Genomic DNA, 16237 nt, shown 5'->3' on the forward strand with positions numbered 1-16237 from the left:
GCGGGACCCGGCCCGCGTGTTCTCTCTCTTACCTCGTGTTTTGTACCATGCAATAAACTATGTTGCCCTACTCCCGTCTCTCAGACTGGTACATTACACACACTGCCCAACTTATATTAAGAATTGCTGCTTGCCATTCCCGTTTTGTCTGATGAAGTCCGCTTAAAAGCATAGGAAAGCTCATATTCTGAGTACAACTTAGTTGGTCTTAAAGGTGCCGCTCGCCTACGGCTTTGTCCTTCAGCTCAGAGGGAACCCCGGCTGGCAGCCCTCATTTCACGGCGCGGTTCCCCCCACCTGAAGGACTGGAGGCTCAGCAGAGCCCTGCGGAAGGCGAGACCCTCTTGCGCCCTCTGCAGGCTGCCTGGCGGTTCCAGCAAGCGACCCCGCCACGCCCTCCTTGGTCTCCTTGGCCGGAGCTGATTGGCGCGGGGCCCCTGCCGAGCACCGCCCGCCCAGCCCAGCCCTCCCGCTCCGTTTCGGTTTCGATTCCCCGCGGCCGGTTGCTGGGGCTGCCGTCGCCATGTCGGACCCTGCTGTGTGCGCCTTCCTCACCAAAGTGTTGTGCAGCCACGGGGGCCGCCTGGAGCGCGAGCAGCTGTCCAGCCAAGTCGCCGGCCTCTCGGAGCAGCAGCTGAGCCAGATCCTGGAGGAGGATGCGCCCGAGCGCTTCCTGCTGGTCCGGGCCCCTGGAGACCCGGGGGCCGCCTCGGCCCGCACCGTCTTGGCCGTCTCCGCGGTGCGCCTCTGTCCGTCGAGGGAGTGCAGCGGCAGCGACTGCGAGCGCCTCCACCTCTGCAAGCTCAATCTCATGGGCAGGTGCCGGGTCAGGTGAGAGCGGGGGGGGGGGGGTGATCCTTTTTGCCTGGAAAAGGCTTCGTTGAAGGCGGGGGGGGGGAGGGGAGAGAGTCAGACTTTTAGGGGAACCAACGCTGGGCCAGTTGGTTGCCATGTGCCACCGTGCTCTCCTCTTGGAATCCGCAGGATGGAAAAGCGCTTCGCTGTGGCTGGATCGTGCTCAGGCAGCATTTGTTCCAGAGTGGGGTGGCTTTCCTTTCTGCTGTTTCTTTGCCCCCGGCTTGGAAGCCAAACTGAAAGGTTTTAGCGGATTGGACCGCGGCTTTACGGAGGCCCCCCCTTTTTTTGTAGGAAAACTTCTCAACTGCTGCCCGCAGGGACATCTGTATTTGTTTTTTAAGCTTAAAAGTGTTTTGACCTCTTGATGGCTTCTTTCACTTGTTGGTTTTTATGCTCTTCCAGTGTTGTTCTGCCTGGCTTTATGGACCTCCCCCCTCCCCCAGTTTCCCCCCAGATGAAAGTGATCCTTTCTCAAGGGTCCTTGGTCAGCATGTCTGACTTCCCTTATGGCAGGGGTGGCCAACGGTAGCTCTCCAGATGTTTTCTTTTTGCCTACAACTCCCATCAGCCCCAGCCAGCATGGCCAATAGCTGGGGCTGATGGGAGTTGTAGGCAAAAAACATCTGGAGAGGTACCGTTGGCCACCCCGCCTTATGGGTTCCAGTCGCATTCTAGAATAAAGGGATAATGCAAAGGGTTGAATAGCACTGAACGGGGTGGCGGAGGCTTCTTTTCAGGAAGGTGTCAGATGCCTCTGGGTTTAATGCCTGGGTACTATTCCCCATCTGCTCAGGATCAGTTCTGCCAACCGGAATAGAGTTGCTGACAGAGGAACAGCTGTGTACTCGGGGCTCAGTTTGTTTGGTGGTAGAGATGACAGTCTCTCCACCCTGGTTGGGTTGACCTCAGTCAGTGGAAGCAGCAGCCAGCTGGGCCTGAGAATTTCTTTCCATTACTTTTCACCACAGAGAACCTTGTTTTTGAACAAACTGTGTGCAATTCTGGTCACCCCGCCTCAAAAAAGGATATTATAGCATTGGAAGGAGTGCAGAAAAGGGCAACGAGAATGATTAAAGGTTTGGGACACTTTCCCTATGAAGAAAGGTTAAAACGCTTGGGGCTCTTTAGCTTGGAGAAACGTCGACTGCGGGGTGACATGATAGAGGTTTACAAGATTATGCATGGGATGGAGAAAGTAGAGAAGGAAGTCCTTTTCTCCCTTTCTCATAATACAAGAACTCGTGGGCATTCAATGAAATTGCTGAGCAGTAGGGTTAGAATGGATAAAAGGAAGTACTTCTTCACCCAAAGGGTGATTAACATGTGGAATTCACTGCCACAGGAGGTGGTGGCAGCTACAGGCATAGCCAGCTTTAAGAGGGGATTGGATAAAAATATGGAGCAGAGGTCCATCAGTGGCTATTAGCCACAGTGTGTGTGTATTGGCCACTGTGACAGAGTGTTGGACTGGATGGGCCATTGGCCTGATCCAACATGGCTTCTCTTATGTTCTTAAACCAGAATTTGTCACCAGGAATATTCTTTATTCAATATTCAGATATGTCAGCTTTCAAAAGATCTACCTCTGCATTGAACATTCTTTACCATTGATTGCCTGTAAAAATGACTGCCCTTGCCATGAACTGGGCAACCACAAAATGGTTGCTGTGATAGTGCACTATGGTGAGAGAGTTCGTGCGCCTCTTAGACCAACACAAACAACTCAGAGAAAAAACTTACGTGTCCTTACACGACTCCACAATAGCACTTAAAAAAAAAATCAGTATTAGCCCCCTGTCTATCTCCAGTAGGTGACAATTTCTCCTTCATCTATGCCATTTCATGTACTTCCTTGTACTAAAAAGGGCTGCTTGTTTTGTGGCATTCAGCCTTCCTACTCCATTCACTGTTTCCTTTTAAATCAGAACAGTTTTATTGCTACAGCTCTGAAATGTAATCGGAGGGAGACCTCACTAAAAATGCAGGGAAATGCATGCATTGGAGGTGGAGCCTGTCACTACAGTAGCCATTTAGGGTCTGACCATGGAGGGGATCTGCGGGGCTTAAGGTTTGGCTCAAGGAGAGCAGACAGGGTAAACATCTAAGGTAACTGAAAACAACCAGTCTGAACTGGAAAGGAGTCTGTTTTCAAGGAGAAAGACTGATTACCCTGGTATTGCTGCGACTGGAAGGTTTAGCTAAAACTTTGTTCGTCTTAAAGGTGCATCTTGACTCCTGCTTTGATCATCTCTTAACAGTGGTTCTGCCATGTGGCATTTCACTCAAACAGGTTCTGTAAGACTGGGCTGGAGGTGATTGGAAACTGAAAATATTTGGTTAAATTGATTCCATGCCCTTTTGTAACAGTTTCTCTGTGAAATGTAGCTTTTACCTGAGCAGAATGCTATAATGCTACAACACTCCTTTCCCACCTGTGGGCACCAAGTACTACTTACATCATTCTCCTTACAATAGCCCTGTGAGGTAGATTAGGTTGAGAGTGTGACCGGCTTAAGGTCACCCAGTGAGCTTCTTTGGCAGATCAGGGATATGAACCTGGGTCTCCCAGTGCCTAATCTACCAGACTGGCTATCCAGAGATGGGAATTATGTGCTACCAAGGAAATAACCAACTCAACTTCTTTTGTAGTTCCTGCCTCTTACGCATCAGTCATTGTTATAAATATTACTGCACTCCTCACAACATATTAAAAGGGGAGGGCAGTTTACTGTCCTAGATCAGGGGTCCCCAACCCCTGGTCCATGGACCAGTACCGGTCCGTGGCCTGTTAGCAACTGGGCCATGAGTTGTATAATTATTTCATTATATATTACAATGTAAGTAGAAGATGACAACATTGGATTTATATCCCACCCTCCACTCAGAGTCTCAAAGCGGTTTACAAACTCCTTTATCTCCTTCCCCCACAATAGACACCCTGTGAGGTAGGTGGGGCTGAGAGGACTCTCACAGAAGCTGCCCTTTCAAGGACAACTCTTGCGAGAGCTATGGCTAACCCACGGCCATTCCAGCTGCTGCAAGTGGAGGAGTGGGAGTCAAATCCGGTTCTCCCACACTTAACCACTACACAAAACTAAATAGAAATAAAATGCACAATTGTGTCATCCCAAAACCATCACATCCCCCACCTCCTCGATCCATGGAAACAAAACCGGTCCTTGGTGCCAAAAAGGTGTTGGGGACTGCTGTCCTAGATAACCCCCAAAACCTACAGGGATATGGCAACCAGCAGGATTAGCTCTCTTTTGACTGGCTCCCAGACTGCAGTTAATTTGATAGGTCCCCAAGAACTGAATGAGAAATTCAGGAGCATACATTCTTTTTGCTCATATAGAATAAAAATTGAAGGCAAATGCAGCTCTGTGACATCACAACACTGCAGTGGCCCCCATTCTCTTGAAGACTAAATGGAAGCTGTGTGTGTGTGTGCGTGTGCGCGCGCATACAGGTTGAAGCAGATTCTCAGTGGTTGCCGGGAATATATGCTCATTAGGTCTGGCTGTAAAAATAAATAAATAAAAATCAAAAGTCCCATCTTGTGTTTTATTAGTATCGACTAAAATAATCTCCAAATTAATGCACAAAGTTCAAGTTTTCCAGAACTCATCATGCTGGATGTTAAAAACTGGAAAACCTTTTAATTTTTTAAATTAATCAGTAAAAGAAAATTTGGCTACAAAGGTTTACAAATTTATCACCAGTTCTATAAACAAATTCATGTATATGTTATAAAGTTCATTCTGCTAATCGGAATAACTTTACATTTATCAAATGTTTTGAACTGTTTACCATGTAACATAGAGGGTAGTCCACTCAACTGTATGCATTCCCTTCGATTCTTCAACCACATGTCTTTATTTGGAATCATGTTCCTTTTCCATTATCTAGCATAAAACTAATCTTGAGGAGATTATGGCATTTGCAACCAATTCTTGAGTATCTTTAGAAAGGAAGTCTGCATGATTTAAAAGGAACACTGGTGGGGGGAGATAATGTCGCCTAACCTTTCAGAAATAGTTTTAGAAATTTTTCCCCAATATCCTTCCACCAAAGAGTTTTTAAATGCACACCCAGCTTAGGCAACTTGGGGGTAATATTATGTCACCTTACATTTCCCGTGAGCAGTGAGCCGTGTTTCCTGTGCTTAAAGTTGGTTTTCTAATCACGTGACAGGAAAGATAGCTTATTTCATACTTGATGTTCAGAATACATTGTAGTGTTATTTTCGTTAGTGTGTCTTATTTTGGCAGCATCTAAATATGAAAGAATGTCAGTTTGAGGGTTGTGAGCCACCCCCCCCCCCCTGTGAGCTCACAGTCAACTGTTTGGTTCCTGTGCAGAAGCCAAAAGCCACAGAATTGGGCTACTGGCAGATAAGACTGGCGTTTCTGTGTACTCGGAAACTCCCAGGGGGTGCAAAAGAACATGACGCTGCTGTTTATCCGACAGAAAGAAGCCCTCGAAGATAGTGCTCTATAGAGGGGTCAAAGAAAAGCATGCTCTGGAGAGGGGAAAAATCAGCCTCCTTAATCCTCAGAGCTCATAGACTGTTGGGGGGTATTTTGTCAAGTTGGAGGTTGTCCCTTCCCTACTCTCTTCTCCTGCATTCCTTGCCTCTGACCCGTTTTTGTTTCTTTGTTTATAATAGCAGTTTCAGTTTGCAGAATCCATGAACTGAGCAGAGATATGATAGATGCGTCACTATATGTGGTCTGAAACTGTGTGTTTGTAGAGGAAAGGAAAAGGAAAGGTCCCCTGTGCAAGCACCAATCGTTTCCAACTCTGGGGTGATGTTGCTTTCACAATGTTTTCATGGCAGACTTTTTACGGGGTGGTTTGCCATTGCCTTCCCCAGTCTTTTACACTTTCCCCCCAGCAAGCTGGGGACTCATTTTACTGACCTCGGAAGGATGGAAGGCTGTGTCAACCTCGAGCCGGCTACCTGAAAACCCAACTTCTGCTGGGGATCGAACTTAGGTCGTGAGCAGAGCTTAGGACTGCAGTTTTATTACTTTGCACCACGGGGTTTGTAGAGAGGAGGGGGCATTAAATAACCCCTGCCATCCTGCAGCTGTTCCCCTTGGTGGAGTTGGAATTTGTGGTCACTTTTGTTGCTGGGGGAGTTGTTACACTCATGACTGGAGAGGGGCAGATCCCTGCTGCCTTCAAACTGCACCCCTCCCTCTTGACACCATAGCTCAGGGGTGGCCAACAGTAGCTCTCCAGCATGGCCAATGGCTGGGGCTGATGGGAGTTGTAGGCAAAAAAACATCTGGAGAGCTGCCGTTGGCCACCCCTGCCATAGCTGATTCTCTCTGCCCTTCTACCCCTCACATTGGAGGGGTGTAATGTTTCTCTAATGGATTCTAGCCTTTCTGATCTCTGCCTGGTGTTGTATGCAGAAGGATAGCAGGAAAATTGTATGTTGGGGGCAGCAATTTTGTGATTGTACTCTTGTCTCCAGGCTGGTTTTTTTCTTCTGCATGTATTCTTCTGCATGTATTTTTACAGAGTTTGAAAAATTACAGATAACAAAAAACAGATGATATTCAGTTTGTTTATTAAAATATTACAACAACAAGCCTTTATTGGCATTAAACAGATTTAGCAGTACAAATAACAATATAAGTAATATAAAATCCTGGAAAATAAGAGTACGCAGGGGAGCTAATGTACATAAAATGAGAAAAATATATGTAATTTCAAATTTAAAAAAATTAAATGAATAAAACAAATAAGATATGGTCATTCCAGAGCCAGTCTCTGTCGGATTTCCATGGCCTGTTGAAGAAATTCGGCAACCGTTAAAGTTAACTCACAGCAGGTGTCATTTAAAGTCTGTAGACTTTGCCTGAATCAGCACAGCTCAACATATCCGCTAAAATATCTTATCTGTGCCTTCTGATGAAGTTAAAGAACTAATTTCACAATTGAAATTAGGTAAAGCAGCAGGCCCTGATGCTATTCCTTCGGAAAACCCTCTTTACAAGTATTGACAGAACAGACATAATTCCTAAAGCCTCGCTCAACTCAATAGTGGTCCCAATTTATAAAAAAGGAGATCCTGCCATCCCAAATAATTACAGGCCGATTAGTCTCCTATCTACCATTGGCAAACTATATTCTAAACATCTGCTGAGTAAACTTGAACAATGGATGACACGAGAAAAAATTCTTGGTCCAGAACTGGGATTTTGTAAAGGCAAAACTACTCTTGATCATTGTAATACCTCGTCTCATCTAAGGCAGTGGTGATTCAGTGAGCCTGAGTCAGGTTCTCAGGTGCTCTTTTGCCTTTTTTTTCTTTGGCTTGACTGGGCTGTGCTATATTTGCCTTCAGTTTCTATTCTCGCATGAGGTGAAGCAACCAAGGCGGAGTTTGGTCTGCGGGTGTAACTAAACGCAGTCAGAACTCTCTCCCCAGAGGTGAATGGGCTGGAGGGAACATGTCTGATCCTGCTGTCTGCAGCTTCATTACTAAAATCCTTTGTGCTGGAGGGGGGGCCTTAAACTTTAAGGAGCTCCCGCAGCATGTGGAACTGTCGGAGCAGCAGCTGAAGCAGATCCTGACCCAGGCAGGGAAGGAGCGTTTCTTGGTCTGTCAGCAGGGCCTTTCCTCCCAGGTGCTGGCCGTGTCTCCTGTGCGACTGTGCCTGAGGAATGAGTGTGAGGGGTGCGAATCTCTTCACCTCTGCAAGAACTACTTCAAGGGCAGATGCTACAGGCCTCTCAGTGGCAGAGGGTGAGCATAAAGCAGGAAGGGAGGTGTTGCTGGTTTGGAAGGAGTTATTAACCAAAAGAAATGTTTGCTGGGTCAGGCCGTGAGCAAAGGTTTGGTGGCCAGTGGCCAGGCAAGTAGAGGCCTTTCTTACCCCACTGTGCTGTCAGTTCAGTATTTGTTCATTCAGTAGAGGGGAGGGGGGAGGAGAGAAATCATCCAAACGGTTCGTCAATGACTGTTGCAAGGTATAGTGATTAAAGTGTCAGATTGGAGATCCAGGTTCGGATTCCCCGCTTGGACACAAAAGCTTGCTGGGCCCCCTTGGGACTAGTCACATGCTCTCAGTTCAGCTGACCTTCACAGGGTTGTTACGAGGATAAAATGGAGGAGAGGCAAATGATGTCATAAGCTGCTTTGGCTTCCTTTTGGTGCAAAAAGTGGGGTATCAGTATATTTTGAGGGGAAACTTTTGTTCTTAGATTTTAGGCTGTCAGCATGTTAATAAGCTGGAGGCTTTTCAGCACGGCTTTTGTGTCTTGGAGTCCATAGTGTCAGATTTGTGTCAGTGTTCCTTCTAAGCTGTGCATGTGAGCAGCTGCTCATTAACTAGGAAGCCCCTTCTCAGCAGTTATGTTTTGCTCAGGATGCGAACTGTTCCATTCGGGTGTGTGTGGGGGGGAATATTCCATTCAGGCAGGGGGAGGAGGACTCACTGTATGTATGTAGTTTTGAAGAAAAATAGTTTAAATAGCCATGGAATGCAGGAAGTACAAAGTATCATCTGATTAGGTCAAACTCAAATGCAATGATGACGAATACTGTGATTATTTACAGTAGAAGTAATTGGTAGTCGCCAATTTCCTTATGCCCTTCCTAAATTCTTGGGAAATGGTATCAGACTAACTTTCCGTGGTTTTATACTGAAGCATCTATTTGACTCCTCTAGAATTGCTTCCAAGTGTATGTGCCCTCTAGCCCTTTGCTGGATTCTAGCTTTGAAATCTGAGCTGGTTTTGGAATACATTGTATATGTGATTGAATTCTAGGAAGGTGGCCTTGTTACGTCTGTTGCAGCAAAAGAAAAAGATAAAGTCCTGTGGTAACTACAAAAGCTTTCATGGATTAGGGAGCCCTCATGATGAAGCAGAATAGTAAGATAGTTGCAAAGCACAGGCTGATACAGACCAGGTGGGGAAGACTCCCGCAATACATAGTGGGACCTAGTTCTTCTTTCCAGAATGCAAGTGTCATAATCCAACACCTACAGCAATCAACCTATAATCCTGCTAGCGTCCATCCTCAAAGACTGGCACGACAGGGGCTTAAGATCTGGACCCTGAACATTTGTGTCCCGCCTCCCCTTCGTTGTTGTTTTTTTTAAACATCTGCCTGATGAAGGGTTCTGTAGAACCTGAAAACTTGCACAATCATTTGTTTTAATTGAGTTGCCCTCAGTAAAAGGAATTACATTATTTAGATTTGTTTTTTCTGGTCAGAGTAGCTGTGAGTTGTCACGCATATTCAGGTGATGATAGGTCAAGGTATCCATGGGTGGGGAGGAAACTCCAGATAGGTAGTCAAGGCAGCAAAAGTAAACAGAACTCTTATGGTGCTTTAAAGGCAAACAAGAATTTATCCCAGCAGAAGGTTTTGTTGACTAAAGCCTCCATCTTCAGATGCTGCCCAGTGGGGGCAGCTGTAGGGCACTCTTGGGGTGTGTCCTTGGCATAAGAACTTGTGGTTGGATTGGGCTCCTTGTTGCTTATTACAGCCAGCAGCTGGTAGCCCCAGTGGTGAGAAATCGACACAGCAGAAAAATCAGCTCATGACAAAGCAGACTCTCCATCTTGGGCTATAGTTTGTCCTTTAAAAACAAACAAAATAACATTTTGTATTTAGGCAGTCCCGTCCTGCGCAGAGAAAAGCTGCATTCTGTGGCCTGTAAAAATACTTAGTCTCTGTTACTTTGCATTTGCATAATTTCTTTTAGCTTTCTTTATTTTGGATTTTGCTGTTTTGCATATTTTATTTATTTTATTCACAGTCTGCTTTTCTCACTAAGGCTCCTTATTTGTTTTTGCTGTTCATGAGAAGGGCACGGACCTCAACCATTGAAAACTATTCATCCACCATTTTGAATTTTGAGATTTCAGCAGGTTTTGCCCATACAATTTCATACATATCATAGCTATTAAGACCAGAAACCTGTGTTGGAAAAAAAAGAAAAGAAAGCTAAGATTGCTAAAGATGATGTGCCCACTAGCATACTTCCTTTTCCCTGTGGCCTAATGTATGATATTGCATCCACATCCTTGCATATCCTGCAACTGATGTGTCCATCTGTAGGGGTCCATGGGGGTGGAGGGGGTGTCTTAATTCCTTTCTGCACTGAAGTGCTGATAAGTTAGTATTTTATTGTTGTAGCCATAGGCTAAACTCAGCAACCCTCCCCAAAGTATACAGTTTACTTCCAACCATAAAAATTAAAACATAAAAATACATAGCAAAATACAGTACTATGAACAAGATTTAAAACATATATAATAAAACAATGTGACAGAATGAGGCTATAACTTGGCCAAAATTTCTTATATTTATTGCTAAAAAGATGAAAGTAGCCACATTAAGGGTAACATCTGGAATGGTATCAGCCATTAAGAATTTAATACATTCCTGATTTAAACTTTGTGAGAAATTGATTCAGCAGTTTATTTCGGATGGGCCCGTAAAATGGACATGATAGAATACAATGAACAATATCTATCTGATCGGTACCACAGGAACAAAAACACTGGTCCACGGGTATTTTTTGAAATCTACCCTGAAGGTACAAGGATGGCATGGTTTGGAAATGGGCTTGGGTAAATACCTTTCTTAAAGGGGCATTTGAGAGATCAGCTAGATAGCGGGAAAGGGATTTATTTTTCTTGAACTGGGGATACCAGACAGAGAATTTAGATTGACGGATCAGATTGAACAATGAAGAGTGCCAGAAAAACATTGTCAATTCTTTGACACCAAATCTTCAACTGCCAACCGTCCCCCAGCTGTTTGTGAAAAAGGACAAACCACAAATACATAAGTGTGCATTGCTAATCATTTAGTTTTGTCTCACTTGGCCTGCAGTTTTGAATGACTTGAGAGCCATTTGCTTTTCTATTCGTTCCGCTAGCCTTTGCAAGCTCTTAAGGTACAGAAGGAGCTGCCTTGTACTGAACCATCACTTGCCAAAATCTGAGGCATTTATACATTTAAATTCCATAAATGTGGTCCATAGTGCCATTTTAGATGCTAATTTTATGTTGTTGAAGTAGTAGGTTTGATAGGGAAATGTTTTTTACTTGGTCTGTGACCGTAAATTGACTGACTGACTGACAGATTATGTAAATTTCAGGTGGGAGCGTCAAGAAAATCCCTACCAGTCCTCTAAATGTAGATGTTTGCAACTGAACCCAGGACTTCCTGCACATCAAATTGCCTGGCCTTGTGGTCCAACATAACATAGTCTATAGAGGGATGAGTAAAATTGCAAATTGGAGAAGGGAGCCTGGGGGATTCAGCTATTAGCACTATTCCCGTATCCATACAGATGGGTTTTGAGCAACCAGTCACAGACAAACTCTGCTTGGTGAACAAACAGGTGCCCTGAACCTCTTAGTTACTTAATCAGCCAGCAGAAGTTCTATCTCTTGATCTAGAGGACAGCTTTGTAGCTTCTAGGCTTTCCACTCCCCCCAGGAGAGGGGAAAATGCCCAGAGATTCTTTACTTCCTGGCAAACTGTACATCAGCATGTGGCGTTCATGTGTGTAAGAAGGCCCTGTAATGCACAGAAACACTGCACATCTCTTTTTATGGGGCCCTTATATCAGTGAAGACCAGACCACGAGTTATGAGGTATGAAGGGCAAATTTTGCCTACACAGGAACATAGCCCATAAGCACTTTGCTTTTCTCTACGGCGGTGAATACCACTAATTCAGTCATGTGAGAGAAAGTACGGGTATTCCTTGTTCCTGCTGCTCAATCCTGCCCCAACTTTCATAGCTCTAGTTTATCATCTGCACTTCTCCATCCTTAATACTGTTTGTTTTGAGGTGGGTCACTCTAGAGAGTGATGGGATTTTGGGAACCCACTTTAGATTTGGTTTGATATTACATTCTTCCAAAGAACTTAGGACAGATTTAGAAACACAGAAGAGGAAGGAGGAGGAGATTCGCTGTCTGTACACACCTAGTCAGGTCATAATGCTGACATTTCCGCTCCTTTGTGATTTATTCCCAGGGCCTGTAAGTATTCTCATGATGCCTTCTCGGAGCAAAACCGGAGGATCTTGAAGAACCACGAACTCTCTGGCCTCAATGAGGATGAGCTGCATGTTCTGCTTCTCCAGAATGACCCTTTTCTGCTGCCTGATGTGAGTTGTTTTGATCCCATGGCACTGTGTGGTTATGTCAACTGCAGGGTCTCTTATTAATTAAAAGGGCTAGTTGGTCTCAGCAGGGCCACGAGAGAGGTGTATTTAAACAGGGTGCAGGAAGAAGAAGAAGACTGCAGATTTATACCCCGCCCTTCTCTCTGAATCAGAGACTCCGAGCGGCTCACAATCTCCTATATCTTCTCCCCTCACAACAGACACCCTGTGAGGTGGGTGGGACTGAGAGGGCTCTCACAAAAGCTTCCCTTTCAAGGACAACTCCTGGATAGCTATGGCTGACCCAAGGCCATTCCAGCAGCTGAAAGTGGAGGAGTGAGGAATCAAACTCGGTTCTCCCAGATAAGAGTCTGCACACTTAACCGCTACACCAAACTGGCTCTCAGTAAGGTCTTGCAATCAACGACGTGGAACGAATAAGCTTCTGTCCTGCCTAAGCTGACCATATTAACCGATCTATGATGGTAGTTTTACATGGTCTTAGATGAACAAGGGTTTGACGTGAATTCAGCAGTTGTGCTAAAGTTGATGTGAATTCAGCAGTTGTGCCAGTTTACAGTATAGAGAGGAGATTAATATTTCTCAGCTTGTGTACCTATGGATAGCTTGTTTGAAAGGTCCCTCAAGGGGGAAAGAGAGCTCCTTTTATATAAGAAAATCAGAGTGGACTTCAGCTTACCCTTCTAGCAGGCTAGCTTTGTGTGTGTCTTTCATATGTGGGAAATTCATACGTGAATGGCCCTGTGGCTTGAAATACGTCCGTCTGGAAAATGTTCCCCTGTTTGATTCTGCAGAATAAACTGGTTCTGTCTGGATCCTCCGAAAAGGGAAAGAAAGTCAGGGCTTTCTGACCATTTTAAAGAGGAGCTTGGTGAGAAAGGTAGGAGGCCTCAGGTAGAGAGGGAGAGGCACCCATAATGGGTAAGCAGTTCAGAGTTTGGACAACCTCTCTTTTCCAGCTGCTTATAACAAGCTAGAATTGTGGATAGAGTTGCCATCTTCCAAGTTGGGAAATACCTGGAGATTTGAGGGGTGAAGCCTGAGGAGGGCAGGACTGCGGAAGGAGGGACCTCAGTGAGGTACAATGCCATAGAGTCCGCCCTCCAAAGCAGCCATTTTCTCCAGAGAGATTGATCTCCGTAGTCTGGAGATCAGCTGTAATTCCAGGAGATCTCCAGTCCCCACCTGGAGCCTGGCAATCCTATGAAACTCCCATTGATTGGAGCACCTGCCACTGATTTGGACATTCTGCTTAACCGATGCTTGATCAAACTGGGAATTTGCCCTCTGTGCACTATGTTACCAATCCGTTCTGTCCTGCTGAAGGGAGAGGTGGCACCCAGAGAGAGAAGGACCGTACACCCTTCATATTTAATATCACTCTTGATATCAGTTCACATAAAATCAGTGCTGGTCCCAAACACTGCCTGCCGGGAACTAGCCTGGGAAACAAATTTGGAAGTGACTGAAAAAGGCTGACATGCAAACACGTCTCTCCCACCTGAAAAGGAACAACAGAGGGTTCCCAGGAACACTTTGAAACGTATCAGTCTCTGGGAAGACATCAAGTCTTTTTGTTCTTAGACATCATTTTCTTTTCTATAAATTCAAGCTCACATCTTCAGTGGTTTGCTTTTAGCTTGCCTTCTCGCTTGCAGGGAGAGGGGGGCTTGCTTGCTAAATCATTTTGGCTTGCTGGGTTGCTCTTCCATCTGTCTTTTCCCTACTCACAGGTAGGCTCTTTGAAGTGCAGGTAATTTCTCTCTCCTTCACAGATCTGAATCTTCAAAGGCAGGTAATTACCTATATATAACCTCTTCCCTAATCGTACATCCCCTTTTCCACAATGTTTTTTTTCTTCCTTAGGCCAGCCTTGCAAGAGTGTTTCAGTTTGTCTTTTAGAAGTGTATATTTGTCTTTTTTTAGCGTTTTCCAATAAAAACGCTACTAGTTGAACATCTGCCTGATTTATTTAAGAGTTGTCTAAGGGGAAATCCTGGTGTATACAGGTGAAAAGATCCCAGGTTACTCCCTCTTGTTTAGTTAGATTTCCCAGTCAAACAACCAATTAATTACTAGACCATTTTGAGTAGTAACTAGAGGAGAAGGAAGAGGCATCTGATGAACACAACCAAATTGCAATGCATTTTACACTTTAGATTCCTTCCTGTCATGCCCAGGCTTTTCCGTGCTCTCTGCAAATCATTTCTTACTTCTTGTCCAGATTATACCTCCTTTCCACTTCCCTTTCCATCAGCTCTCGGCTGCTTCTATGACACCCTGCCAGCAACTTTCCTAGCTTCTGAGATGGCACTGGGTAAATCACATACACTGTCAAGCCTGCCTTGATGACTCTAAGGGCTAGGAACTTGCTTGTTTTCAACAACAAAATGGAGGCAGCTGTTGCTCTGCTTTCATGTCACCATGGTGTACACATGTTGAAGAATAAGCAGACTCAACCCAGGCTAGGTCAAAAGGGTTTTGGTCCCATGGATAGCAGAGACAGTTTGGTGTAGTTGTTGAATGCGCAGACTCTTACCTGGGAGAATCAGGTTTGATTCCCTACTCTCCACTTGCAGCTGCTGCAATGGTCTTGGGTCAGCCATAGCTCTCACAGTGCTTGTCCTTGAAAGGGCAGCTTCTGAGAGAGCCCTCTCAGCCCCACCTACCTTGCAGGGTGTCTGTTGTGTGTGTGTGTGGGAAAATAAAGGAGATTGTGAGCCACTCTGAGATTCAAAGTGGAGGGCGGTGTCATGTTCTCAGGGTGCAGGCAGGCAGGAGTCCAAAGCCAGTCCAAGGTCAAAGTCCAGGAAGTCAAGCAGGAGCCAAGTCACCAATGCAGAATCACAAACCGGAATCAAGTCAATGTCCAAAAGCCAAAAGGTCAGGATCAGGAAGGAGTGTGGATGCAAGCCAGAGAATAGACTTGTTTCTTCCACAAGGTTACCAGGTCCTTGGTGGGAGCTATATGGGAGTCTCAATCAGCCTGCTCCCTGAATGGCAGTGACTCTGCTAGAACGCAGGGCTGAGAGATCTGAAGCATTGCTGTGCTTCATGTCTTTGCTCTGAAAGTTCTTTCCGGAGCCTGCTTCAAACTCTTGAGATGGGAGGAGGAGAGCTTGGAGGAGATTGATCATCAACAGCTGACACTGGTGCCTGGAGAGTGATTGATGGGCCAGCTGCTGTTTGTTCAGCTGAGGAACTGGCTGGCAACTCTTCCAGGTCTGTTAACCCTTCCAGCTCCTCCTTGTCAGGACTCATGACAGGCGGAACATAAATCCAATGTCATTGTTGTCATCTTCTGGAAGACTCAGTAGCATTTAAAAATGCAATGATGCTTGAAGGAGTAATACCAGTAAAACAGATTCGAAGAATGTTATCTTTGCTTTGTGCTGCTTAGTGTCATATAGCATGATCTGGAGTAAAATCTCTCCATGTCATCTTCTTCTCTGCTGGTTCCAGGTATGCAAACTTTACAACAAAGGAGAAGGAAATTGTCCTGAAAAAGAAAATTGCAGAAAACTTCACATTTGCAGTTTCTTCCTCAAAGGAAACTGTCGTTTTCTCAGATGCAAGAGGTCTCACAACCTTTTACAGCCGAATATGTTGAAACTGCTGCTTGAAGAAGGGGTGGATGATAAATTAGCTTGGAATATCCAGAAAATCCGTGATCACAAAACTGCTGAAGTGGCCAGGGAATTAGGACCGCTAAAAGGTGAGTGCTTATTAATGCCTCGTGAGCAGACAGAGCTGACTGCATCCCACTCTGGTTTGGAGAAGTTGCCTTTCTTATCCTCTGTGCATCCTTTCAGTGCATCCCCCGAAGCCCACAACTGCCCCGTGTGAAGAAAAAAAGAAACCAAGAGCTGGAATTCAGGGAGAACACAGCCCACCCCCTAATCAAGCTTCTCCATCTGTTTCTGGAAACAAGGATCTTCAGCAAGGTGAGCCAATTTGCTTTCCACCATAGAGCACTTCTGTGTCCCCAAGGCAAAGGTTAGCATTCAACCTCTCCTCACTGAGGGCTGAGCCGTACTTACCTTGGACTGTAGGATTCACTTTCAGATTTGTTTTTGTTGAACAGTCTGTGGTGATTTATATGCTACAGTGATTGTCCAGAATGGAGTGAATGGGGGGGGGCATACTTTTCAGCAAGGTGATGATGCCAGATGAATTTTGTGAAATTAGGCCTGATTTCCCCGC

The 16237-nt window shown here is 45.3% G+C and overlaps 1 protein-coding gene across 1 annotated transcript in view; it reads left to right on the forward strand.

The window, feature by feature from the left end:
- The first annotated feature begins 523 nt into the window (after positions 1 to 523).
- Positions 524 to 16237, forward strand: part of LOC132582269 (zinc finger CCCH-type antiviral protein 1-like) — a 57245-nt gene continuing 41531 nt past the window's right edge. Inside the window, exons 1-5 of the mRNA XM_060253810.1 lie at positions 524 to 831; positions 1087 to 1098; positions 11884 to 12016; positions 15497 to 15749; positions 15847 to 15978. Coding sequence (XP_060109793.1) covers positions 524 to 831; positions 1087 to 1098; positions 11884 to 12016; positions 15497 to 15749; positions 15847 to 15978 — 838 coding nt within the window. The remainder of the gene's footprint in view (positions 832 to 1086; positions 1099 to 11883; positions 12017 to 15496; positions 15750 to 15846; positions 15979 to 16237) is intronic.

This window comes from Heteronotia binoei, chromosome 14, assembly GCF_032191835.1.
Source record: "Heteronotia binoei isolate CCM8104 ecotype False Entrance Well chromosome 14, APGP_CSIRO_Hbin_v1, whole genome shotgun sequence".
In the NCBI taxonomy this organism is placed as follows: Eukaryota; Metazoa; Chordata; class Lepidosauria; order Squamata; family Gekkonidae; genus Heteronotia; species Heteronotia binoei.